The sequence below is a fragment of the Pagrus major genome, chromosome 9 (genome assembly GCF_040436345.1).
Source record: "Pagrus major chromosome 9, Pma_NU_1.0".
In the NCBI taxonomy this organism is placed as follows: Eukaryota; Metazoa; Chordata; class Actinopteri; order Spariformes; family Sparidae; genus Pagrus; species Pagrus major.
Genome location: NC_133223.1, coordinates 5,349,847 through 5,376,771, shown reverse-complemented (window position 1 = coordinate 5,376,771; position 26,925 = coordinate 5,349,847). Strand labels below are relative to the sequence as shown.

At 40.0% G+C, this 26,925-nt stretch overlaps 1 protein-coding gene across 2 annotated transcripts in view; it reads right to left on the bottom strand.

The window, feature by feature from the left end:
• dgkg (diacylglycerol kinase, gamma) overlaps positions 1 to 26,925 on the bottom strand; it is a 100,424-nt gene that overhangs the window by 59,078 nt on the left and 14,421 nt on the right. The window contains exons 4-16 of one of the 2 annotated variants that reach the window (XM_073473667.1): positions 26,268 to 26,418; positions 21,005 to 21,067; positions 20,334 to 20,597; positions 18,080 to 18,232; positions 17,559 to 17,608; positions 17,055 to 17,129; positions 15,102 to 15,221; positions 13,224 to 13,341; positions 12,350 to 12,438; positions 8,966 to 9,082; positions 6,087 to 6,185; positions 4,766 to 4,876; positions 4,599 to 4,672 (exon numbers count right to left, since the gene is read on the bottom strand). In XM_073473667.1, coding sequence (XP_073329768.1) covers positions 4,599 to 4,672; positions 4,766 to 4,876; positions 6,087 to 6,185; positions 8,966 to 9,082; positions 12,350 to 12,438; positions 13,224 to 13,341; positions 15,102 to 15,221; positions 17,055 to 17,129; positions 17,559 to 17,608; positions 18,080 to 18,232; positions 20,334 to 20,597; positions 21,005 to 21,067; positions 26,268 to 26,418 — 1,484 coding nt within the window. Of the gene's footprint in view, positions 1 to 4,598; positions 4,673 to 4,765; positions 4,877 to 6,086; positions 6,186 to 8,965; positions 9,083 to 12,349; positions 12,439 to 13,223; positions 13,342 to 15,101; positions 15,222 to 17,054; positions 17,130 to 17,558; positions 17,609 to 18,079; positions 18,233 to 20,333; positions 20,598 to 21,004; positions 21,068 to 26,267; positions 26,419 to 26,925 lie in introns of those variants that run through there. The other variant, XM_073473668.1, reaches the window with a different exon arrangement.

The following is a 26,925-nucleotide window of genomic DNA, read 5'->3' as shown; positions in this document are numbered from 1 at the left end:
ACACATGTTGAACCTGCAGAACAGAAGATCTCTTCAATCAGCACAGTTTCAAGGTGGGCACCAAATAATAGTGTCACCAATTCAGTGTTTGACCTAATCTAAAATATGGTCAAAAGGACGGGTCTCAGCCCAGAATAGATTCCATTAACTTTGTGTGTGGATCCAGACAGTGAGACAGATGCAGGAATTTGTTCTCACTTTCTTTACATTGTGAGATGTTTTCCACATTTTGTTTAATTTCATAGGGAATAATGAATGAATCTTGATGAATAAAACTCGGCTGTATTTAGGTTGGTATATACAGTATGAGCGGGGACTGTTGGGCCTTGGTGGAGATATGCGTTCTTCTGACTCTTCTGAGTCTTCTAGTCGGTGCTATTTGTAACAAAAGTGGATTTTTGAGTCCTAGTCCCAACTCGGCAAAAAGTGATGCATGGGATGGTGGCTGACCCGTCCTACAATCCCAAAGCGTCAGTTTTTGACAAGTTGGGAAACCCAGAGCGTCATTATCTCACGATTTGGGAATGAGTCTCAAAAATCAACTTTTCTAACAAACAGCAAATAATAGAAAAAAAAGTCAAATCAACTCGCATCTAACCTCTTTGCTGCTCTCATGACACAACCTTTTTAGATGACCTAAGAATCACCAATTCAGTATTTTTTTATACAGTTTTCTACCAATCTCTATTAGTAACCTGACGCGCCAGCTGGTTTGTTACAGAAAACCATCTGAGAAGTCATCCTGAGAAACATTTTGGAAAAGGGCAGACCCTTTAAAGAATACTTGACAGGTGATTGGATGAACCATCTGTCTATCAGCCCATTTTCAAATAAGCAGTCGCCTCTCTCGCTGGTCAAAACACCTAAACTACGCCCGTATCTGCCAGTAGTTTCTCATATGATGCCGATTGATCTGAACCACTGTGGTTCAGGTACAAGTGCATAGGTTGAAACTTGGCTAGATGGATTAGTGAGATGACATGATCATGTGATCTTGCTAATCCTGCTGCATCGCAGGGATCATTTAAACTCTGCTGACAAAACTTGACAGGTCCATCTTAATAAACCTAATTGAAAAAATGATTTGCAACCAAACAGTTTAACAGTTTAAACTCCTGTACAGTATATCCAAAATTCTACATGAGATTCCAAAGCTGCCAGAGATAAAAATACATGTATACCTGACCTGAGTTTTAGAGAAATGTATATAATACAATGCCAAGAACATTACATTTTATGGAATGCTGCAACCATGAAAATCAAAGCAAGTTGTATTTGAATATTCAACTCAGTTTAAGCATCATATAGCTTCACTATAGACATGTCAAATGACTCCTGTACAACCTCCATACACATCTGAAATAATCTGTCCTCAGGAAGATTCTTCTCTAAAGTTTCTGTTTGAAAAGTGCAGAAATAATCATTTGAGAGTTCAGGAAGAAGAGAGGAGAGACTTTAAAGCTTTTCACTCTTCCATCTATGATCTTTCAAACTGTCAGTATATGAGCCAGCTGCACGTCATTGCAGTAGATTCCTGTAACCTTGTGAGTGTTACATAAAATGCTCATTGAAGCCTGCACAATAATCTTCATTCACATCTCTCACAGGCAATTTTACTGGCACCTAATATGCTTCTAATTTCCAAGGAGGCTACTCAGAATATTTCAGAAGACTAGTTGAATATATTTAGATAAACACGTGAATAGATGCCTCAGCCTTGACGAAATCTACACAAAGCTGTATGAGGGATTAATAAATGTATATTTGCCAGTGGAGGACACAGATTTAGACAGATAATATAAAATGTGTTTAAACTCACAACATTTGTATGTAGGACAGAAGCTTATACAACTTCTGATAAGTAGCTGTAGTCGTCAATCAAACTAAACATGTTCAGTAACTGAATGGAAAAACTTGTTTCAGTTTCACACAGACAAAAATAGCATCACAATAGCCTCTGGTTTCCTGTTCAAAATGATGTTTTGTTCTTGTATTGTCTATTAATAGAGGATAATTTCCTTTCTGGTGGTAATAAATAGTGTGTTGCTATGGTAATGTACCAGGCTGAGGCAGAGCAACAGAGTATGATTGCTCTCTGTTGTGTGGCAGGTGGGGAGCAAAGTAACAGTGTACAGCCATCTCAGTCCTTAAATTACAGCATTCAGAGGGACAGCAGGGAGGTGCACAAGCTATGGAGTCCTGTGTGACGGAGATCGGTCCTGAAGTGTTTTGTAATTTTCACATAATGACCTAAGAGACTCTAATAATTATTAGTTATTAAACATAGGCATTTAATCATATTATTTCTTGGCTAAACTTAAAAGCTTAAATTGGCATGGGTAATGAGATCTAAATTATCCATCACTTTTGGTTTTTACCCACATTTCTAAATGACTGATTACGCTTCTAAAAGTTTTAATCCATTTTCTTTTTTAATCAAAAACCTACTAATTAAAACTGTGGTTGGTAAGATTGGAGAAATCACCAAGAGCAAACTACATTTCTAAAATATCAAACCAAAAAGTACAACCCCCTCCCTTCAGGCCTCCCTCCAGAGCACCTCAAACGCAGACTGCCCATTAGCTCTCGCTGGCTAGCAGGGAGATGTGTTAGCAGCCAGTTTGTGACATTCAAGCTCTCTCAGCCTTTGTCATCTACTAAATACATAACTACCATGATTATAAACACAAGTTATTTGAACTGTCAATAACTCACAAAAGAATACCCAGCTGAACGGTTACTGCTTACTGCTGTAGGTGTGTTCTTTGTGCTAATTGGGTTAGCAACTGAATGACAGTCTGTTACTGCAGCTGGTGCTTACTCTTGGCTCACAGGCTTTGTGCTTAGTGCTACTTAGATAGCTATCTACTTAACAACAGACTTAGGGGCTGAGTGCTTTGTGCGACTAGGTTAGCTGCGTTCAGGCGTTGTGTACTGTACCTGCTAACCATGTCCTACTACCTTATGTCTCACATGTAAGAAAAAACCTAACATTATCATAATGACTGTAAACTATAAAAATGGCTATTGTACACACCGCTGTCAAGCTAGCAATGTATTCGGAAATTTTGGCCGCACTTTCTCTGCCATTCTTGTGCCAATAGCTTTAATAATATGTCCGCCTAGTAGGGATGGAGTAGGGTTATTCCTATAATTTTTGATGCGGTTATCCCGGGGTATATGGCATTACCACCAGGTGATTACATTTCACATTGCTTTGAGGGAGACACCAATTGCTTCTATACCAGTTTCTGTCACAAGGTGGCTGCACTGCTGCAGTGCACTTTAACTGTAATTTTCCATCTTATGTCAAATTAACATTTTTTATGTTGTTATGTTCATTTTAAGGTCTAATCTTATGTGAAGTACTCACTGCACATAATTCATTTGTTATTAGGTACTTTGAACTGCAGCTATTTGAAGCATCACCATCTCTGGCTGTGTAATTCTTCATGTAGGTCTTGCACAGAGCCTTGTTGCAACTTTGCTGGCTCTGCTTGTCATTTGGTCCGAACCCAAAATGCTCCCAAATTGCAACAGCTGCATTTTTGACCAACTCACTTGTGTTCAACATACGCAAGTGGCCAACACCGCAGTGAGAATTTATACAGTGTGCCGGGGTGTCTGTGTTGCTGCCAGCATTGAGCAGATTGCCAGTCGACTTTCCCACGTTAAACACCTCGATCCCTTCGGCTCACGGCTGTGTCTCTGGGCTTTGCAGACTGGACAGTCCAAGTGTCTGCAGGGAGGAGTGTCCCTCCATACAAATCGAGCTAGAACGACTCCCTGCAAGGCAGCGTATGCCACTAGGCTGCTCCTGGAGGGAAAACTACAGGTCACAGTCATCAGTATTAGCAATGCTGCTGTGCACCGGAGGTTAAGCCGGAAAATTCTCCTTTCTGAGGAGAGGCTGTCATGTGACGTGTGAGTATGAGTGCTTCTAAATAGTATTTTTTTTATTTGACAAATACAAATTACATTTTCTACAAAAAGTTCTGTCTTCACTTTTATGGGATCTTTAAACACACAGACAATGGTGGTGCTGTACACACACTCTTAAGGCATTGGCTGTATTCACACAATACATAGCATAATCTTTTCATGACGTCAATTAAAGTTACAGTGTTGACATTTTTAAATGCAATATTACCATATTACCACCCAATCCAACCGCCTAGCTTTGTGGAAGGCTCCAGTCATGAGTGTACAGGTAGAGTGTGTGCAGGCAGACAGGTACGTAGGTAGACAGACAGGTAGCCTGTTCAATCTTAGCATCCAGCCGAATGAGATGATTGGATGGGCTTATTAGAGGCCTGTGACAGCCACATATACTTATTCTTTTCTTTTATTTGTCACAGTACTTGATTTATCGATTGCTGTTGGGATGTTGAAAGATTTTCTCCGAGTATAACAAAAAAAATTTCTTTGGAAATAAGTTACCAACTTACTACCCATAAAATAATCAAAGTTCAGTTCAAAGTCTTTATGGGAAGCCAAGCTGTCTTCAATTTTAACGTTCCTGCTTGGTCTCTATACATGATATTGCAATGAATGTAAACCACAATGGTCGAAAAGACCCATGGGTGACAGGAACGTACCTCTCTCCCTGCCTTCCTCCACTCTTGGGATTGACCATGACCAGGAGTGGGTGAGTACCTGGGAGAGGACTGATCTGGAGATAGGAAGGAAAAACAGACTTAGGCATCTGTTAACTCGCTTTGTGTGGATGAGGTGCTGCTGGATGCTGGATGCTGGACCTGTGTACCTGCAGTGCTTGTCCGTCTCCAGGGGAGAATTTGAAAGTCTGATTGGTGTCATCAGGGCTGGTGCTGGGTGGCGACTCCCCCTCACCACGCTTTACCACAGAGTGACGGTCCTGTTATAGAGGAAGACTGATGAAGTTGTGCACAGATAAACAATGATGAAGCAGGAGTTTTATTTACTCTGCACTGATTCCTCAAAAGCAAGAAGAAGAAAAAATATAATGAATATCAATGTATTTACCTGTTTACATGCATTTTTCCATTTATTAATCAAAATGATTATGCTGCAGGTGCATGGGTCCATGTACTAATGTTTGAAAAGCACACTCTGGATATGGATAATATGCATATAAATCAGCCTGTCAATGAGGTTTCTGTGAGGAAAATTGAAAAGTCCAATACAAACGAGAATTGAATCATCACTAAGCGTGAAATTGAGGCAGGTGTCTGGTGGACACAGGTCTGACATGACTGGTTAGAAGCAATCTGTTGAATAGCATGTCACTAATACAGCCACTCAGTCATCAATCTATCCATTCTCTCTTATCATTTGTAAGTGTGAAACCAATGGACCTTGTACTTGTTCTATTGTTGTTGGAGTGAATAGTACAACACAAAAGGAGTGCTTTTGACCATACATAACAAAATGTCAGTGTGGATCCTACTGAGCTACAGATGAACAGCTAAAAGTGGACAGCATTGCAGGAGTGGCTTAATAAAACAGTCATGCAGTAAACCCTACCTTCATAAAGGTTACAGGTTATAATGTTTAGTTTATGTTAAAGGTGATGAATTATGGTGATTTTGAAGGCTGCAGTTTGTGGTGCTGTTAAATTGTACTGTGTGATGTTCTTGTGTCTATTATTATTTAGCCGACCCTTAATGATATATAAGGGTGTGTGTGTATATATATATATATACACACGCACTGCTATAATAATAATAATAAAATAATAATAAAATAACAGAAGCAGCTCTCTGTATAATGTTATACAGTTATGTCTGCTATGTCTGAAATGATCATAACATTGATGAACGTAGGATTCATATCAGGAGTCTGTATGACAGACTGCATTACTTTTAGCTCGATGTTCCTAATAAATGAACTTTATAACAACGTTCTGAGGCGGCAGTAACAGTTGTGAGAGTGAGGCTGACCGTATAATCAGTGCCGTCAACGGAGTCTGAAGAGGATTTTTTTTTTTATGTGAATGACATAATACTGAAAACAAACCGTTCCTCCTTCGTCTGTGGGAGTGAACATAGTTTCAATTGTACATATGTGCAGCCTTGTGTACGGATAGCAGAGAAAAGCATTCTCACCAAGACAACGGGGCAGATGTACGAGGGCAACAGAGTGTGGTCCCTCAAGGCTCCTCCATCACACTCTGCTTTCACATTAGATGCACACTTATTATGGAGCTACGGATGAGAGGAGAAGCAGAAACATAAGAACTGTGGGTGGACTCCATCTGTGGGACTGAGTGTATCAAATGTTAGCAGTATGAAACGCTACACGTTGGAGGCTGTTTATCCTAACAGTATATACTGACTGTTTGACAGGCCATCAGAAGTCAATCAAAAGTTATACATTTGTATTAATCTGTGGAATATTTTTCATGCTGACATGAGAACAGCTCTGTGAAACGGTGTGTTTTGTGAGCAGGGCTGATGTTGAGAAAACTCCAAGTCAGTGGTGACATCTAGTGGATTTGAAAGGTAATGCTAAGTAAAATGGGTTAAAGTGTGTAAGTATTTGTATGAATCATATTGTGGCAAACATGTCTCAAGTCATTTGGTTTAAGTCTCAGGTCCCAAGTCATTTTTGTGGGGATAAGTCAATCAATTCTGTAGTTAAGGCAAGTCAAGTCCAAGTCAAGCCCCCCTTTACACCACCACCATCAAGATACTGCAGTCTTACCTGCAGTAAGAATTCTTATTAGTACCTGTCTAATAATTATATTATTGGATATTTTATCTAACCTGTTCAAAAAATGTGAACTTACTTCTTATTATAATTATAGATATTCAGTGAAATAAATGTCATCAAATAGAAATAAAAAAACTTTATTAAAGTGTATTTATTTTTTAATTTCTTCTCAGTTGAGAATGTATCCCCTCCCCCTTAATTTAAACTGTAAAATACTGAAAGCCAGACTAAACATAAACTAAAAAACTACACTGAAAACATCAAACAAACACAGAGAAGTAATCATGTCTCAAGTCAAGTTAACACAAGCCATCAAAACAGTGACTCAAGTCAGTTTGAGTCTATAATTCTGCACTGTGGGGACATGAATGTGTTTACACAGGACACTGTAGGGATTTGCCTCATATATGGGGACAAAACTCTGATCCCCATGTAGTAAAACATCACATTTTACATTAAGATGTAGTTAATGTTTAGGTAAGGACCGAACCATTACCCAATTTCTAGCTACAGTAGGTGTAAGTCAATGCAACGTCCTAATGTGTGCCTGTAAGAGTGAGACAGACTTTATAATGGACATAATTAATTCACAATGTACTGATATTATATCAGTATCATTTTATGAGACTATACATCAGTGGTTAGCAACCTTATTGATATGAAGTGCCATTTTAAATATAATATCAGCAATATCAGCCTCATGGTTAACAATAAGTGTAATCATGACACACATCTAACATTTAAATCTCCATCGGAGCTGTAATCTTATAGCATTAATATAGGCAACATTTAAAAAAAACCTTTTGTCTCCCATCAGAGCATTGTATTTATATATGAGAGCACTAAACACAAAGGCTGCCATCCTTATGAAAACATCTACATCAACCTGAATCATTAACCCTTCCAGCCTCTCACCAATCGTGTTCATCAGCACTAAACTTAATAGAGACATTTTTTTACTCAGTGTGCTTTGAAAGTACACAGTTACAATTTCAGCATACTGCTTTCAGTGGCTTTCAATGACTAATTTTAATAAGTGTAACAAACAGAAATAAGCACTTGTACAAGACTGCTGCCGTCCTCATGAAAACATCCACATCTGAGTTGAAATCATTTATCATGTTCATCAGCAATAACATTTCCAAAGAAGTATCCTGCCTTTGTGCCAGTGGTTAAACTACTGCATGGTCTCTGCATTTTGGCAGGCTTGGGAAGTAACGGAATACACCTGACGGGATTACGTAATTAGGATACAAAAAGAGGTAACTGTATTTGGGTAAAATTACATAACAAAAGATGTAATTAGATTACAGATACATTCAGCAGAAAAGGGAATTATTAACAGGATTACAATTTTAAAATAAAGAATGAAATACTAGACTGTAACTATGCACATGCGGGCACATGAGTCTAACACAACATCACTCTGGTTTTAAGTGAAACCAAATACACACTAGTGTATTCTTACAGAATACACACTCGATATTAAAATAAAATACATGTTATGTTATTGATATTTATTTCCTCTTGTCTTTATTTGCATATGTTTGGTACTGAGGTAATCCAAAAGTAATGGAAAGTAATCAAGTTGCATTACTTTAATCTTGTGAAACTTGGATTACTTACTACAAGTAACCCTCCCAACCCTGGATTTTGGATATTGTTATATGGAATATGACATTAGTGTTGTTTTTCCTGGTTTTAGAGGCTACATTACAGTGAAGTGATGTCATTTTCTGAACTTACCAGACCGTTCTACTTGTTCTCATACACGTCTTTACACACTCAGTCATTATATCCACATTACTGATGATTATTGATCGAAACTCTCGTGTTAACATCTAGTTAAAGTATCAAAAGTCATCCCTACAATATTGTCACAATATTGATATTGAGGTATATGGTCAAAAATATTGTAATATTTGATTTTGTCTCCCAGTCTTACATTTATGAAGTGTTTTTGATGAGATTTTTAAATATCGAGATATATATATATGTTGTGTATCGCTATATAGCCTAAAAATATTGCAATATTTATTTTAAGTTCATAACACCCAGTCCTGCGTTGTTCATTAACCCCTTTAATATATACTGTGAGGGTGAACCATAATAAAACAATACTCTACAGTCTATACAGTCTAAATCTATTGTGCTGCATACTTAGGATGCTCCCCTGTTAGTCAGTACAGAGTTTGGAATGTGGCCACTGCAAATTAAAGCGTTACCTCATAATAATAAGAGTTATCTGTGTCTACATAAGGCAGCAACTCACAGTGATCTGACACCACACACAGTGCAAGCCCGTCAGACCCTGGTAACACTTGATGCTTCTGTGACAGCGGTCGCACTTGGTAGGAGAGTTACCCTCTATCCATACATGCTGCATAGCCTGGAGGGTAAGAGAGAGAGGGCAACATGTTAAAATGTTAGTCAGCATTTAATTTAGTCATTTCGTCAAGAAGCAAACATAACTTATGGTTTTGAATGTTATAATGTTTTTTGCTCAATGTATAGTGAAGTGCATCTACAAAACTGTGACATTAAGTTGACACCATGTGTAAAACAATAATGTGCAATATTAGTTTTATCTCAAATAAAACACTGCTGCAGCAAAAACAACTATGATGACTTCAAACCAGGGCCTCTTTTTTCTCAAGAGAAATAATACATGAATTGAGCTAAAATTCACACCAGGATAAAACAACAGCTGAGACACTTAGTTGCTCTACTGGACAAAAAGCAAAGTATCCTTGAGTGAAGTCCATATTGTGCAAGGTCACAGTAGAGATGGATATTGTGATGTGTAAAATAAAAGTGGCTAGTGACGGAAACTTTACATTAATGTAAGTGAAGGGGGAGGGAGGAGGATCAGTGTCAGATGGGCTCATGGGTCTTGTTAATGAGGCTAGTTGAAGATAGGAAGAAACTGTTCTTATGGTAAGAAGTCTCAAAAAGTTTGTGTCTGGGATGAGAGGGGTCGACAACAATCTTACCTGCACGCCTCAGGTCTTTGAGGCGTACAGGTCCAGGAGGGATGGCAGATTGCAACCAATCACCTCCTCAGTAGAGCGAATGATACACTATAGTGTGCCCTTGTCCCTGGCAGTGGCAGCAGCGTACCAGATGGTGATGGAGGAAGTGAGGATGGACTCGATGATGGCAGCATAAAAGTGCACCATCATCGTCTTTGGGAGGCTGAATTTCGTCAACTGCCACAGGAAGTACATCCTCTGCTGGGCTTTTTTGATGAGAGAGCTGATGTTCAATCCCCACTTCAGATCCTGGAAAATGATGGTACCCAAGAAGCGGTAGGACTCCACCGTGTTGAAGGTTCTCGCTGCAACAAGTCACCAGATGGTCTATATCCCACCTGTAGGTTGACTCATCCCCATCTGAGGTGAGCCCAATTATGGTGGTGTTGTCCGCGAACTTCAGGAGCTTGACAGACTGATGGCTGGAAATGCAGCTGTTGGTGTACAGGAGAATAGCAGAGGAAAAAGAACACAGCCTTGGGGGGATCCGGTGCTGATGGTCCGTGAGTCGGAGATATAGCTTCACGTGCTGCTTCCTGTCAGAGAGTGTCCTCACTGACCAGATACACGGCGTGGAGTGGTCATACCAGGACTCGGTGACTTTAACAAAGGACACCTCAACTACGAACTTCCCAAATACAAACAGTTTATTAAATGTCCAACCAGAGAGGGGAATGATTTGGATCACTGTTACACCACAGTCAGCGCTGCACTGGGCCACTCTGACCACGTCAAGGTCCATCTGATTCCTGCATACAGGAAGAAATTAAAGCTCTGCAACCTGTTGTGAGGACATCAAAGAAGTGGACCAGCGAGGCTGTGGAGGATCTTCAGGCATGCCTGGACTGTACTGACTGGGATGCTTTCAGGTCTGCTACAAACATGAGTTTGGATAAGGACACAGAGGCTGGGACTTCATACATCAGCCTCTGTGAGGACTGCTGTGTACCATCACGCACAGGGGTGAGAGAAGCTAAATGATAGTACTCGGAGAAACTCCAACAACAGTTCTCAGCCAATGACTCTGCTGCTACAGTCTGGAGTGGGCTCAGGAAGATTACGAACTATAAACCAACAGCCCCCAACTCCATAAATGACCTGCGCCTGGCCGATGAACTGAATGAGTTCTGCTGTAGATTTGAAAGACAACGGATCAGACCTGACACCATCCCCAGTGACACGCTTCATGAGCTCCAGTGCGGGATCTTATTTCATTAACAGAACTGCTCTGTAAAATTTTCCCTTCTTCCATAAATCCATCCACCCACTTGATACTCAATGCCATACTTCTGGGTTCCAAGACAGCCTGGACATTCCGGTTAATTATAGAATTCCAGGTTTTCCAGGTTGAGAGATAACCCTGTCTATACAAATGCTTTGCCCTTGTTTTCCTAATTGAATCATTGGTTTTACTTAGATCATGTTCAGTAAATACCACAGTGATCTGCTCTGCATTTGACATTTTTCATTCAGAATATAAAAAAATGAGGCTGATTTAGACTTATATTTAGTTCAGTAGAGTGGGTTGTGAGACAATGCTTAATCATATCATGAATCGTCAAGGTATTTTTGACTTCCCAGATGTAAGACCTTCCAAAGCCATATAGGAACAGGAAGACAGGAACATAAACAAGCAGTACTTCTACACTAAAGAGACACTTAGTTAATTGGTCAATTAATTAATCAGTGGATTATTATTGCAATTAAGTTTAGTGCAAAAAATATTAGAAAATTGTTCAAAAGGCCAAAGGTCACATCTGAGTAATATACAATTTACAAAATTAATAATTTTGGTTTAAACATTCAAAAATGAACTAAAACTATCAACAGATTGTGAAGTAATAACAGTTTTGATGTTATGTTAGGGACGTCTATGTATAGTGTTGCAGATATCTGCCGAAGTTAGCACCGAAGTTAGCATCTTTCTAACCTCTTTCTCCCAGCAGTCCAAAGTGTCTGTGCTTGCTGTGTAAACAACACTCCCTCGGTATTCTGGTCAGCTGCACAGCTAGGTGAGCTAACAAGCAAACAGCTACAGTCATGGATGTCCAAACAGAATACAGTTAGCAGTTAGTCTGGTGATATGCTGTACCCTCTTTGTTAGGACTATGAATTCAACAGGTGGCAAATCCTTACATTATGAGAAACTGGGAAATGAAAATGTTTAGTGTTTTTTTTTATGACTTAAATTAGTTATCAATTAATACAATTATTGACTGTTAAATTTATCATCAATTACTGAAGAAATACAATATACAAGACAATTTGAAAATAAATATTACAAAAGGAAATGAATGGGATTCATGGGAGTTTTTGCGAGAGGCCTGAAGAAAAGTACAAACCTCCACAGAGGTATACAGCATGTGACCTGAGCCAGAGAAATCATTCTGTAGAGCCTAACCACATCAATGCTAAAATACAGAGGGTATTTACTAGATGTGCATGACCTCACAGACCATCCCATGATCCTCCCTGCTCTGTTGAACAGAACCATGAGCCAGTGGGAGGCTGCTGAACAGACTGGTCAGTGTTCCTTTCTCATTACCCTGCAGCATCAGTCCATGTTATCAGCAAGGCATGTCATACACAGAATGAAGCCTTTCATGCGCTCTGTTTGTACTTACGTTGGTGTGTCTACGTGACTTGGCGTAGGTGCTGATGCAGGCAGCGATGTCTTTGGACACACAACGTTCATGTACTGTGTACTTGCATACTGTGGAAATACAACAGGAGGCAACAGTTTGTTGACATATTCCTCATTTACACTTCCTGGTTCTGTCTCATGCTAAAGGTGTTCTATGTAGTGTTGGTGTAGAAACGTTAATGAGTAGACAAAGATTTTCATTGGCTGATTTTTTTCTGCCTAAACAAAAACTAAATAAACTGAATAAACAAACTGACCTTAAAGGTCAACACAGTTTATACTGTTTTACTTTGTTCATATGTGGTGGACCCTGCCACCTTTCTAGATTCAAACAGTGTTCTGGGACCTTATTTTCCTCTTAGAACAGCTTGTTTATTCACTTATGGAAAAAAGTTCTGAGTTTAAATTTCCTCTCAAAAACTACATAGTGCCCCTTTAATAAGAGCTACTAAAACAAGGTTTAGAAGGAATTTAATCAAATGTTACCACATTACAGATCATTTCAGACAATAAGTGAGTACTTGCATTAAACAGTGACAATAACAGCAGCCCGGAGAACTGCTCCCTGGCAGAATTCAATCAATAGTGAAATTACACATGATAACATTGTTAATGGTTTTTTTAATGACGACTGTGAGGACTTTTAATTGAAAAACAACATTGACTCAGAGGCGCTCAGGCAGAACAAATAACTGAAATTTGAGTCAGATGCTGGAGTAAAGTAGAAGACAGATAAAGATGGAGGAACAGACAAAGAGATAATGACAGAGATGGAGAGGAGAGGAAGTCAGAGAAGCAGGAGAAATGAAGACAAAGAGATGTAAACAGACAGAGGAAAGCAGACACACACTTACTGGAGCAGCAGAGGCCCTGCTTGCGGACTCCGAGCAGCATGGTCTGGCAGTAGTTACAGTACGCTGGTTTGTTGAAGTGCTTCAGACGCCAAACATGCTGCCCATCTTCCTGTACATTCTAGGAGGAGACAACAAAGGATGGATTAAGCACTGATAATGTCCTTCTATTGGGACAGCCTTGTATTTCCAGGATTTTGGTGAATGTTGTTGGCATAAACAGTTTGGAGAATTCTCAAATCAACAATAACCCCACCCAGCATGTACTTTATCTGTTTGAAAGAAGGGCTATCACAACATCAGATTTTCACAACACAATTATTGTGGCCTAAAGTATTCACAATAATTATACTATCACGATGTCTATAGAAAATATAAATATATTTTTAAAAAGCCCTGTCAAGTTCTTCTTTAACTTTGTTTATTTTGTGGAAAATAAATTGCACTCAAAATACAAGTGAGGGGATGTGAAGAGAGCCTCGCAGCTTGAATAACTAACTTCAATAAGTAACAGTAGTAGTTTGCTTAACAGAGAGTGTTGAATTGAATTTTCTGACTGTAAAATTGGGTATGATCCTCAAAAATCCAGTATGGAGTTCATGAAAACGTGCTATGCATTTAGTACATGAAACCATATTTTTAAAAAGGAAAATCCTTCCCCAGGGAAGTATGTTTTGAGTGAAATGTTTTAAATTCCCAGCAGTAATAGCAAAATGTTTAGATTTTTGTTAAAGCTGCTACAAACAGCTTTCATGTGTTGTTGATTCTGGCGGTCCCTGTGGACAAAAGCAGTATGAGCACCACTGCCTTGTGGTAACAAGCTTGATCTGATCTTTACAAAATGTAATGTTATGTACTAAATGGGGGCTCTGCAGAAAAGGTTTGGGAACCATTTAACTATAATAACAATAATAAAGTAGCCAATCTTCTCTCTGATGGCATGAATGCTTATGTAGGTCATAAAGAGGCATCAAAATAAATTGACTGAGACTGTTTCATAACCAATTAAAAACTCCTTGTAGTACGTTTAAGAATAAACAAAAAATAAGTAAACAGTTAGTGGGGAAGGAAATAAGCTACATTGTGCTGCTGACTGGGAACTGATCTTATTACAGCCAATGAGTACTTTGAACTCAAGATGTCAAAAAGGAACATACGGAACAACAAATGTTAAATGGTTGTATGAAGACAAACTATAGAGATTTACACACACCCACACACACAGAGAGAGAAAGAGAAAGAGAGAGAGAGAGAGAGAGAGAGAGACTGCCCCCTCTCAGACACAGTCTGACCAGCCTCACAACAACACTGCTCTCCAAACACCAATCAGAGTAAAGCAAATTATAACACAATGTAAAGAAACCTACCTGGAACATTGGAAAGAATAAACTAAAAGCCAAAGTAGATCAGACTGTTATCTAGCCCTAAAAAGAGATGATGAAATAGCAGAACATCTCTCTACTGTCAGAGATAGAAAGCAGAGACAGATCCTCACCAAGTACAGGCTCAGTGACCACAAACTGACAATCCAAACAGGAAGACACAAACAATCATGGCAACCAAAAGAAAACAGAACATGTGGTCACTGCTCGACAGGTGAGGTTGAGACAGAGATGCAAGATATACTGTATATATAATTAATGTAAATCAATCTTAATGTTGTGTTAATGTTCATATTATTGTTTATTGTGTTCTGTCCAAATGTTTGGACAAATTGTATTTTGATGCTTTAGCAACATTATTATTGAAACTTTCATGCCAATAAAGCCCCTTTGAATTGAATTGAATTGAATTGAATTGAATTGAATTGAATTGAGAGAGAGAGAGAGAGAGAGAGAGAGAGAGAGAGAGAGAGAGAGAGAGAGAGAGACTAAAATGTACCGTATCCATGCCCAGCAGGACCAGTAAAGGGATAGTAGTGAGGCCTCCTCTGATCCACTCCTCCAGTGTGACAGTCCCATCTTTGTCGAAGTCAATCTCTTCCATCATCTCCTTCAGTATCTGAGGTGACACAGATATATAGTCCTTAAAACCAAAGTCAGCATATGTTTTGTAAATACCTCCACAGAGAAGTCAGTTACAGGCAGACTGCATACTGTGGTTTAAAGTAGGTCTCTAATATCATTAAAGAGTTTCTAGTGGTTGAAACAAATGGACATACTCTATGTACTGGTACTACAGGACCACAGATGGCAATACGCTTTTAGCTATATCTTGTGCATTATAAAGTGAAATGCATTGCCATTGTTAAACAGACAGAGATGCTTTTACAACTTCATAACTGGCTCTGATTCACTTTCATGGTAGGTGTAATTGTTTACTCAGCTCAGGGTTCAGTTATAGTCACAATACAAGGCACAAGGTCAATTTATTGTCATTTCTTAAATCACAAGGGTTTAAAAATAAAATAAAACAATGTTTGACTCCCTTGAGTCCTGCTACATCTATCTTGAAAAATGGAGTGCCGAGAAAGACGCTTCTCTGTAGTCTGGTGGTACGGCAGCAGATACATTCTTTATCATTGTCAGATGGCAGCAGGGTGAAAAGACTGTCACTGGGGTGGGTGTTGTCTTCTAGTATCGTACTTCGATTGCTAGCTTCTTTGGTGGGTCGGTCTCAGTCTCAATGAGTTACCTATATTATTAGAATTCACATTGTCCTGCTGACGAGACACAATCTGTTTATTCTGATTAACATCGCATTTCTCTAACTTTTTGTTTTCTGTTCCCACAAGCTGCAAGCTGTGTCTCCTCCTCCTCTCTTTTCATTCAGGCTCCTCCTGATGGATCACGGGCTCCTGGGAGCATCTACCTCTCCTGGCTCCTGCTGCCTCACATATTGATGGATCTGGATCATCATACCGTGGGCTCCGTTGGATCATTGCTCTCCTTTATTTTACTATCTCCTTATATCTGTATTTCTGCAAAATTTGATGCCTCTTTACTTTGATCTTCTCTGTTTTACTGCTAATTATCCTGTGTGTCCTGCCCTCTTCCAGGTCACCACGGTGGACAGGAGGTCGTGTGGCTCGGGCACCACTTGGCGATGCCTCGTCCTGCTCAGTCGTCTCCTGGATCCACACACTTTACATATATTATAATTTGTATCAAATATTCTGTCAATCCAATTTGTAAACTGTGATTTTCTTGCTCTGTTCTGTACATTCAACATCTACTGCATGTCTGTCTGTCCTGGGAGAGGGATCCCTCCTCTGTGGCTCTTCCTGAGGTTTCTTCCATCTTTTTCTCCCTGTTAAAAGTTTTTGGTTTTTTTCACTTCTGATGTCCTGGGTGGTTTTAATCAGCTGCTGTAGAGCCTTCCTGTCCTGGGCCATGATGAACCATGTCAGTTTGTGATGTTTCCAGTCAGGATGCTTTGTGTTGCTTCTCTGTAAAAGTTGACCAGAATCTGGCTCCAGAATTTAGCCTTCCTAAGTTTCCTTAGGGAGTAGAGCCTTTTTTCTGTGCTTCTTCAACCAGTGTGTTAAGGCCAACAGTTTGAAAGAATGAATGAAAAATAACCATGGCAGTTTAATTTTCTTTACAAATGACTTCATGGGTATAAAATTTCACTGTTTTGTAGTTTTGTTGCAAAATGCAAAAAAAAAATAACTTTGAATGAATAAACCTATTTTTCATGGTCCTCCCCTCTAACAAGCCTGTTGTTTTTCTGCTTCAAGCAACCTTGTGTTTTTCTGGAACTAAAATCCACTTTCTGGGTGTCACTTGAGGCATTAAGGGTGAGTAAATAATGACACAACCTTGACAGTGGGGCCTGTTTACGTTTCTCTTCCTGCTCATCATTAGACTTTACTGCAGCGGAGAGTTTGCTCACCGGTCGCAGCTCTGTTGAATCCCACTCCAGATACTCTGCCACATGCACCATCTGATTGATGATACGATCCAGCTCCTACATACAGAAAGACACAAGTGAAACCAGTCATCATAGCTTTACCCCCTAGTTTGCATTTCCCTTCATACATTTCAAACATGGATGACAAATGTGAAACTTCTCCTGCTTGTGATGTGAATAATGTGTTTTTAGTCAACAATAAAGTCAGTCCTTATGGTGATGTACAGTGAAACAAAGTCTGTATATGAACAATGTATATCCCTTCATATATAACATATTCACAGACGAGAGTGTCTGTTTATGTGGTCTCTTCAGCACATGGCTAATGTCAAACTGAACAGAACCATTACAAATGACCTCATGTAAACACAACTGCTGTCACTGAGTGTCCAGGTTTCTATTCTTAGAGCTGCTGTGTGCAAAGGGCAAAGAGAGAAAGATGAGGGTGGTGGGGGAGGGAGACAAAAGTAAGAAGAGACTACTCACCGAGCTGTCCAGAACCCCGTTGCCGTCCGTGTCGTACAGCCGAAACATGACTAGAGGTAAATGAGAGAACAGAGATCCCATGATGACTCAGATCCGTCAGATAATTAGTAGCTGTCTGAAGCATTAACATTAGTTCTTGGACTCTCTCCAAATGGCCAAGGGGTTAAAGAAGTGGAGCGAGCTACTTCTGTACTGGGGCATGGGGAACAGTTAGCGGAGATTAGCCTTGTCAGTGTGGGCCAATATAGCATTAGACACTAAAGAAGTCAATTGGGCACAGCAGGGCTTAAGCATGTCACTGACCTGCCCCGTGTGGGAGGTGTACACCATATCTATGGCCCTGGGGAGGCAGCTAGAGAAGGATGGAACGCCTTATTACTCATGCTGTCAACCTGAGCTGACGTTCTACTCAACAAGCTGTATTAGAGGCCTGAGCACACATTGCAGATGACAGCTGCTCCCACTTGACACTCCTGAGAGGAGCTGACCCTCCGCTTGCATCCCCCACCCCTGTCACTCACACTCCAGCTTGTCCTCCGGTGTCCCCCTCTCGAGCAGGGAAAGGTAGCAGACGATGTCCTTGAGAAAGACCACCTGGGGCGACGGCAGGGGAGAGCCTTTCTGGGGCGACGGGCTCCTCCGCAGAGACAAATGCTTCTCTGAGCGGCTCCTCTCTGTTGATGTACAACACAAGTGTTCAAGGCTGCTCACAGCTCCCACCACTCTCTCTACTGTGCTGCGGCTCCTCTGGTGAAATTAATGGAATGAATAAGTAAAAGAAGCAGTTTAAATGACACATTGAAGTATTAGTTTGACAGCTTTAGAGAACTCTGATCCCAGTACAACAGGTAGAGACAAAACAGAGCCATGGAGAACAGTTTGACAAAACACTGTTTACAGTACAGATGGAGGATGGAGATGCCACAGGCTGCTGACCAAAACAATGTGACATCATGTGATGGGGTAACCAATCAGGAAAGTCATAACTGGATTAGCAGCACCTAGATGGCATGAGTCATGTTAGTCTGAAGTCTAAAAAGCACAGAAGTGTAATTCACTTAGTTTCCATTTTCATGAAGATGCACTAAAACTCTGATTCTATTATCTTAGAAATGGGACCATCATCAGACTTTTATAAAAAACAGGAACCTACTTTACCTTAACCGTACCTTTCATTTTACTGAAAAATATTTTGTGGCACAATAAACTGCAATCCAAAATGTGATGATATACATCATGGAGGTAAAAAATGAACAGCAACATTAAAGGGGCACTGTGTAGTTTTAGAGAAGAAATTCAATCTCAGAATTTTAATATTTACAATATTAATGAGGTAATAATACAAACTCAGAAATATTTATTTTTCCCATAAGTGAATAAACAAGCTGTTTTCAGAGGAGAATAAGGTCCAGGAACACAGTTTGAAGCCAGAAAGGTACAACAACAAAAAGTTATTCCAACAAACTCTTTTCACATTTTCAGAGAGTAGTACAGAAAAATGATCCTGAGGAAAACACTTGTCCTGCCAAACTTGTTTTAACTTGTTGTCACAGAAGAAAGAATCACTTTCAAAAATGATCCTTGCCAAAACTGCAAAAAAAAGTAAGGAATTTACTAACCCCTTTTCCACTGGTCAAAAATCCCACTTAAACCCACTAAGATCAGGCTTTTTTGTGCAATGGGAATGTGTAACCTCTGCATTTACACCCTCTGCAGTAGACCCGGGGTTTTATCACCTCGGCTCGGCTTTGATCTAAACGTAAGACCTGGGTGAACATGCTAAATTCAGCCGAGCGAAGTGATGACGCATTATCAACATCCGGTGGTGGTGCATAAATAAAGAAGGAATTTGGGATGTGGTCTATTCAAGGACGTTTTATTACTGGACACAGTGTTGGAGGTGGAGCCCCATTCATTCCTATGAAAGCTGCTCAGTGGTGTTTTGAAGCCAAAAAAGCTCAACTTCCCGGCTGTGAAAATACCTGGATCGTAGATCGAGCAGGCTAACTTCTGGTTTAGCTCCCGGCTAACTTGAATGGGTATAAAATAATTTAATCGTGCGGCTCTTCTAGACTTTCCAAATGTTATTGGACTGAATGGCTCAAATTAAGACTGTGAAATGAATCATTATGCAGGGGTTGTGACGCTCAAAAGAATTTATTCTTCTTCATCATTCTTCCTTACAAGAAGACAAAAATGATGAAGCAGCGAAACGTGCCTGCTGATTTCTTAAATTTAGTTTCATGTAGATAAAGACCTGCCTGCAAGTACTACTTGCAACTAGAACCTAAATCACGAAACTTATATTCAGTTGATATTCATATTCAAATGATATTCCAAATAAATACAGTAAGAATAAGTATTGTGAAAACATTGAAAATACAAAGTTGGGAGACACTGTGATTACTCTGTCAAACTGCTTTTTCGAACACTAACGTTTAAGATTAAGAGTGGTGAAATTTGCACACAAAAACAAAACACACAACTAAAAAAATGTCAGGCTGTTTTTAATTCCAACTTTGTTAAGAAATATTCTGAGTGGATCAGTAATCGTAATAAATCCTAAAGCAACTGTATGATTACACCCCTACAGTATACTGGTTCAGCACACATACAAGACACACGCAGGTGTGAAATATAAAGGCTAAAAACCATCAGTCATTTCACCTATGACTCCTGGCCAGTATCAGAGTGTGATTGTTGTCCTTTCTGTCAAAGAAAACCACCACTACCAACCACTTGCAGTCAGTCTTGTCTCAGTGTAGTTAACCTCACCTGGTGACAGTTTGGGGGACACTGGCGACCTAGCAGGACCTGTGTTGGGGGTCAGGGCGTTGCTGCTGGCCTCTGAGGTTTTGGCCTGGGTGCAGGGTGATCGGTGGGGCCCCCCAGGTGTATGGGCCCCCGTCCCTGAGCGCTGTGAGGAGGAGCGAGATGAACAAGGCGAGGTGGTGGCTCCTGAGCCTGCTGTGCTCATCACACTGGAGTGCTCCGGTGTGTGACGGCCCATTGCAGACAGGATGCTTTTTCCATTCATCCCTGTTGGTACGTACACCAAAGAAAAGAAAAAAAAGATTGGATAGAGAAAGAGTGAACATAACTTATAGAAACCGTGGAGGGTGAGGGGAGGGGATATTAGAAGCACAAAGAGTTGGTTAATTTAAAAAAGCAACATGAAGAAATATTGTAAAACTTCACAACAATCCAAATACTCAGGATGCATAGAGGGACAGGAAGCAGAAAAATGACAACACTGCGTTAAAACCTTACACAGATACCATTCACGAAGCATCAAGTCATCCACTGTCCACAGCCAAAATACCATGAACTCACATCAACACAACAAGAGCACACCAAAGGGAGCAGGAGGTTATAGCCAGGAGGACTCTTGTCCCATTAAGATGACATCACCCTGATGATATGGGCTAGTCGTCCAGTTCTGGTACCTGTAATTGGGGCACAGGCCACTTCGGTCTGAATAGAGATGCCTGCATCAATGGAACGGGCTTCTGTGGTCAGTCATTGTATCGATGGGGGAAAAAGACAACGGCAGCAGCAGCAAGAATGAGTGAACATCAGAGAAGAAAGAGTATCCTGTATGTTCTGTATCATATCTAAGAGCAGACATTTTTATTTTTAGATCCTTTGTCAAGAGCAGAAAGCTCTTTGAATGTTCATACCAAATGCAGGAAAGGCAGGAAGCAGTAACAGTGGACATGATCGAGATCTCTTATATGTTATAGAGCAGACGACAGAAAGCAGGATATTACACATAGTGAAACATTGGCTATAGTTGTCCAGGCACTGGGAACAGTTCTGAATTCATGGTGAGTTGGCGTGGACTGACTCGGAGGGATTAGATCAGTACAGTGATCGGTTCCATACAGACTGGTTCATATCATGTTATTCAAGACTGCCACCAGGTGTCAGTGCAGGCTCTATCAACGCTCTCCAGATGAGAACTAACCTAAACATGTACTGAATCCACACCAGCCTGGCAGCTCCTTGATAAATAAAGTTTACCATATCTGTTTTTTCTTCAAATATGATGATGACAAGAGAGTTCATTATATACAGTGTGTCAGGTGTATTTGGGTTCCTGAGATAGACTCACAATGAGAGAAATAACAACTAGGAGTGGATCAGTAGTTTAGATTTTGCACAAAGTGTTTATAACTTCACATGGACCTGACAGCTGAGTAGATGACCATTGTGTAAATGTTGAGATCACAACAGGAGAAGCAGCAGCACTATCGCAGATTACTTTCTCTTCAAATCAGTCTGCCATTCTTATTGTCATTTTGTCACTCTGCTGACATTACATTAATGAACTGCCTGAAACAGTTGATGGATTTATCAAACAGATATTTGACAGAAAATTAACCAGGAACTATTCTGACGAGGGATTTAATTAAAAATGACATTAAACATTCTCTGATTTCAGCTTTCAGGATGTGCTTCTTTTCTCTGTCATGTATGATTGCAAACTGAATAACATTGAGTTTAAGACTAGAGCCCGTCTGATATATCAGTCAGCTGGTGGCTGATGTTGACCTATTACAGATAAATCAGTATTGATGTTTATGTTGTCTGATATGTGCCAATATGACATTTTTACATTTTTTTGCAGAATATAATGTGGGAAAGGATGCTTGCGGTAATAATTACTTATGAGATTCATAATCATTACATTTCCACTGAAGTTCCTTGTTTTAGTGTCATTTTGAAGTGTTTGATAACCACATTTGAATATTGGCAGATATCTCGATAACAACAACTTTTTTACTATCTATTATCAGCATCAGCATCTGCCCCAAAAATCCAGTATCATTCAGGCTTTAGTTAAAGGGGCACTATGTAGTTTTCAAGACGAAATTCAATTCAAACATTTATTTTTTCCATAAGTGAATAAACAAGCTGTTCTCAGAGGAAAATAAGGTCCCTGAACACTGTTTGAAGCTAGAAAGGTGGCAGGGTCCGCCACATATAAACAAAGTAAAACAGTATAAACTGTGTTGTCTTTTACGGTCAGTTTATTTATTCAGTTTATTCAGCCATGAAAACAAAGAGAGTTTGATTATTTAGTTTGTTTAGGCAGGAAAAAAATCAGCCAATGAAGATCTTTCTCTACTGATTAATATTTCTTCCCAAAAACTACAGAGTTCTCCTTTAAAACAAAGAACTTGAAGATGCTACCTTAAACTCTGGAAAATTATGATGGCCATTTTCAATATCTTCACTATAAAATAGAAATTTTATAGACAGAAAAATGAATTGATTAAATAATTGTCACATTATGCTAGCCATTAGTTAAAATAATTGTAAGTTTTAGCACTGAAACTGCTCATACCCCTCACTCGCATGGACACGTAAAGAGTTTTTGATATATAGTACCCTTAGGGAGCAGTATTTCTATGAGTGGGTTCCACTTTTGTTTGTCTCATGCACGTAGGTGATGCTACACCTTCCTGCCAATGGTTTCATAATATTAACTGCTCTACGGGTGATGGTTATGTGCCAGGATATACAGCAATAGCCTACACAAACATAGGCAGGAACAAAGAAGACTTCTTAAGCATGAATGTGAATAATGCCAGTCTAGTTGCTGATAAAATGTCAGTGGTTAATATTTCTGCAAACCACTGATGTGTTCACATTAGTACATGTCTTATGCTAATGTACCATATTGACATTTGTACAATGTGTGTTTTCACGTTCACATTACATGTTTATAACCTGACTTTCATATGGGGAGGTGCGGAGGATGGCAATGGAGTTACAGGAGAGCAGACCGTGTTTTAACATCTGTAAGTGTTTCACCGCGTAATATTTTTAAGGAGACCTCAGGACCTTTTCCAGATGTGTTTTTGGCAACAAACCAATAATGTCTTCTTTTGACAGGAAGTCGGGACATCTCCAGCCATGTTTAAGCTGACCAAACCAGGTATATTAAGCCGAAACGTGTTTTCCTACACCTAAACAAGTGGTGCTTGTGCCTAAACCTAAACAGACTTTGTCCCAACATAAACCTGAACTGAACCCAAAGAAATGTAAAGCGGTTTCATATCCGTGGTTTTCAGAAATGTACACTGCCTACATTTATTCTGGGGACTGGGCTGACAATGCAGGTTTAAATTATTGAGAAAAAATGGCTTTTCAAGTGTTTAAATGAGGAAAAATAAGGCTTTCAACAAGATGGTCGGACCTCAAGATCACAAACAATGTGTTCTGGTGAACGCTGAGTGTAAACATAACTTTTGATTGTTTTCAAGAAAACTCCACAAGGCACTTTAAATTTTTGAGGATGCAAACAACAACCCACCCCCTGAAGGAGCGCAGGTTACATGAGGCAGCATCATGTGCACATGAACATGTAGCTCAAAGCAAGAACATCAGACGTTTTAGAGTCTGTGAAGAAAACTAGCAATGACTGATCAGACTGAAGCTCTTCTGTTGCCATCAGAAATAAAAACCCACCTGCAAACAGGTCACAACACAGCAGTATGGAAACACGACTTTACTGCCATTTCTAAAGACAGACTAGAAGGACGGCACACTGAGTGAAGAGGGTGACAGGCAGCCGATGTGCCCGGCTGAAGTCAAAGCTCAGACGCCTCAAAGTAAACTAACTGAGACACTGGGAGTCTCAGCACCAGTGCTGCCACCCAAAGTGACATGCTGTCACTCACATTTAGCCTCTCTACACTTGTTGCCTCTTCCTTTATACCACAGAAATAGATTTCTAATTCAACAGTCCATCTGTCTCCTCAGCTGCTCTGCAGTGAGGAGCAGACAGGCAGAGCCCAGTGCCAGCCAGGGCCCACACAGCACTCACATGGAAGGATGGAGGCAGACACAGTTTACATACTGCGCAGAGCGAGGTACAAGAGACCTACACCGCCCGCACACTTCTCCTTCTGCTCTGGTCAGTGTGAAGTCAAAGAAAAGCGTAAATATAGACTCATTTGCAAAGAGAAACTGGGACTTGATTTAAGTGGCAGTCCATGGGATCATGTCTGGTGTTAAGTGCTCAATACTGTGGAGTTTTACAGGGACCACTTTGAACACAGACCAGTACTTTGATCTGTTTCAGTCTCTGCAGGTTTTTTCACTGGACATTGACAAAAACATCAAAGACCTACTGATTAAAAAAGGCCAGCTGATCAAATGCTCTGTGCTACTTGTTGATCACAACATTACTGCTGCGACCTCGACTAAGGCTTATGATCCGCACCTGCATGAGAGGAAGTGAGTAAGCAAGCAGGTAAATCTTTGCTCCGAACCAAATAAAATAATTCAGAAAACACTTTGTATGTCGAATGGTCTAAATTATGCTTTGCTTTTATCTGGCATGCTTGTGGAAGGAGAAAGAACTGATGACAGGTGGAAAGTAAGAGAAAACTCCATTACGTCACATGCAGTTAAATCACTGATTCAGTAGTCTGTCAGACAGCTCTCTGGAGCCTCTGTCTTTGCTGCTAACGTAACATGCTCAGTTAGTTACTATAACAGTAAACAGTGCCAACTAGTGTTATTAAAAGAATCCAAAAGTCATACTTAAGATATCATATTAAAATATGACTTTATTAAAAGTGAAAGTTACCCATGTGAATCGTTTCTAAATTAAAGTATCAGACATTAAAGTATCAAAAGTACAAGTAAAAGTTAATTCTATATATATTTACAGGTATGTTTATACTGTATACTATGGGTTGACTGATTATTGGGCTAGTCGATTACTAGATCTGATATTTAGCATTTTTCGACCCAGTGGCCCTGGAGTTTGTCTGAACTGAGACTCAGATAACAGGGGGAGTCACCAAGACTGATGGGGACCAACTCAACTGGATTTGCCAGCCTGGGAGTGAACACGGCTGGATACCAAACTGGGACTGGACTCAGCCAAGACCAATGGAGGCCAGTTTGACAGTACAGAGATGATTTACACCTGACTATGACTTTGACTTCAGGGACGACAATACACAACAGACGGGGACAGTTGAGGCGCGCAGCGGGAGAGAGGAGACAGTCGGGCATCAGCAGCAGGTGAAAATGACGTGTGGAGCCGGAATATTTTCACATCTTATTCTGTCAATTGAGGATTTATAATGACCAAACCAGAGGTGACTGTGGAAAGACAAACCAAGGCTGTATTGGTGAGTTTTATTTAGTTCATGACAAGTTTTAATGTAGTGTGTTTTATGATGAGTTAATGAGGCAATTAAACTTCTGATTTCAGTAAAAGAGAGAAACTTGAATTCGGAAGGTGTATGATTGTATTTTCCTGTTTAGTTAGGAAGGATGGGCTGGGGCTGGCGGGGTAGCAAGCTTTCTAACACAGTACATAGACATAACGTCAACACTGTTGTTTCTTCACGCTCTTTTTTAACTCCTTGTGTCAGATTGTGTTCAACATGCAGACATTTTTTTTCACTCAGGGTTCTGGAGGGAAATTGCAAAAATATTTTGAGGAAGATCAATATTATTTTAAAGTAACGAAACAGCTATTAACCTGAGATTGTCCGGAGACCTGCCTGACTTTTCTAACAACTTTCTTTAGTAGGTGTACACCAGCTCATTGCTGTGCTCTGTGACAGCGGCTAAACCAAAATACACTCGCATAAAACGTCATGGATTCTAACTTAACTGCAATTGATGTGATCAGTGGTGTAAAAAAAAAATACAACTATGCTGATAGAAACAGCCTACCCAGTAAGCTTGTTCCGGCTCGAGACTGATCGGGGGAGCAGCCTCCTGTCTTGCTCTTGAAGGAGGTGAAGAGGTGCTGACACAGCTCCTCTGGGATGTCATTCTCCAGGTAAGTGGCCATGAAGAGCTGGAAGCCCTCATAATCAATTGGCTGCATGGGAAAGGAAAGAGCAAATAGGTTAACAGAATAATTGAGGTACGCTTATGAATCTGAAGCTCACACCGACCACAGATGGAGAGTTAATACGTTATAACAATGAAAGAGAAAAATGTGATGGACATTTTGCTTCAAGTCCATCTGCCCTGAAATGAAGGTCTGCAGCGTTGTTATGGGTGACATGCCAGTATGTTCTTGATGATGACATGGTTTGAAGCCATTAAAGGAAAAACATTCTCAATATATTTTATATTAAGGCTTTAAAGGTCTGTAAAATGTGAAAAGTGCAATTCTGTCAGAGCAACTGGCCACCACAGAATATCTCATTAAGGTCAGCAGGAGCCGACTGGAGCTGCTGGAAGCTGTACCCACACAAACCTCTGTGTTTGGAGGCCTGATGGCTTAAAAGAAAACCAAACAATATAAAGAAAGCAATATAAACAGCAAAACATGTCATATTAACCATTCTGAGCCATGATGCTGAATATGTAATGCTCCTCC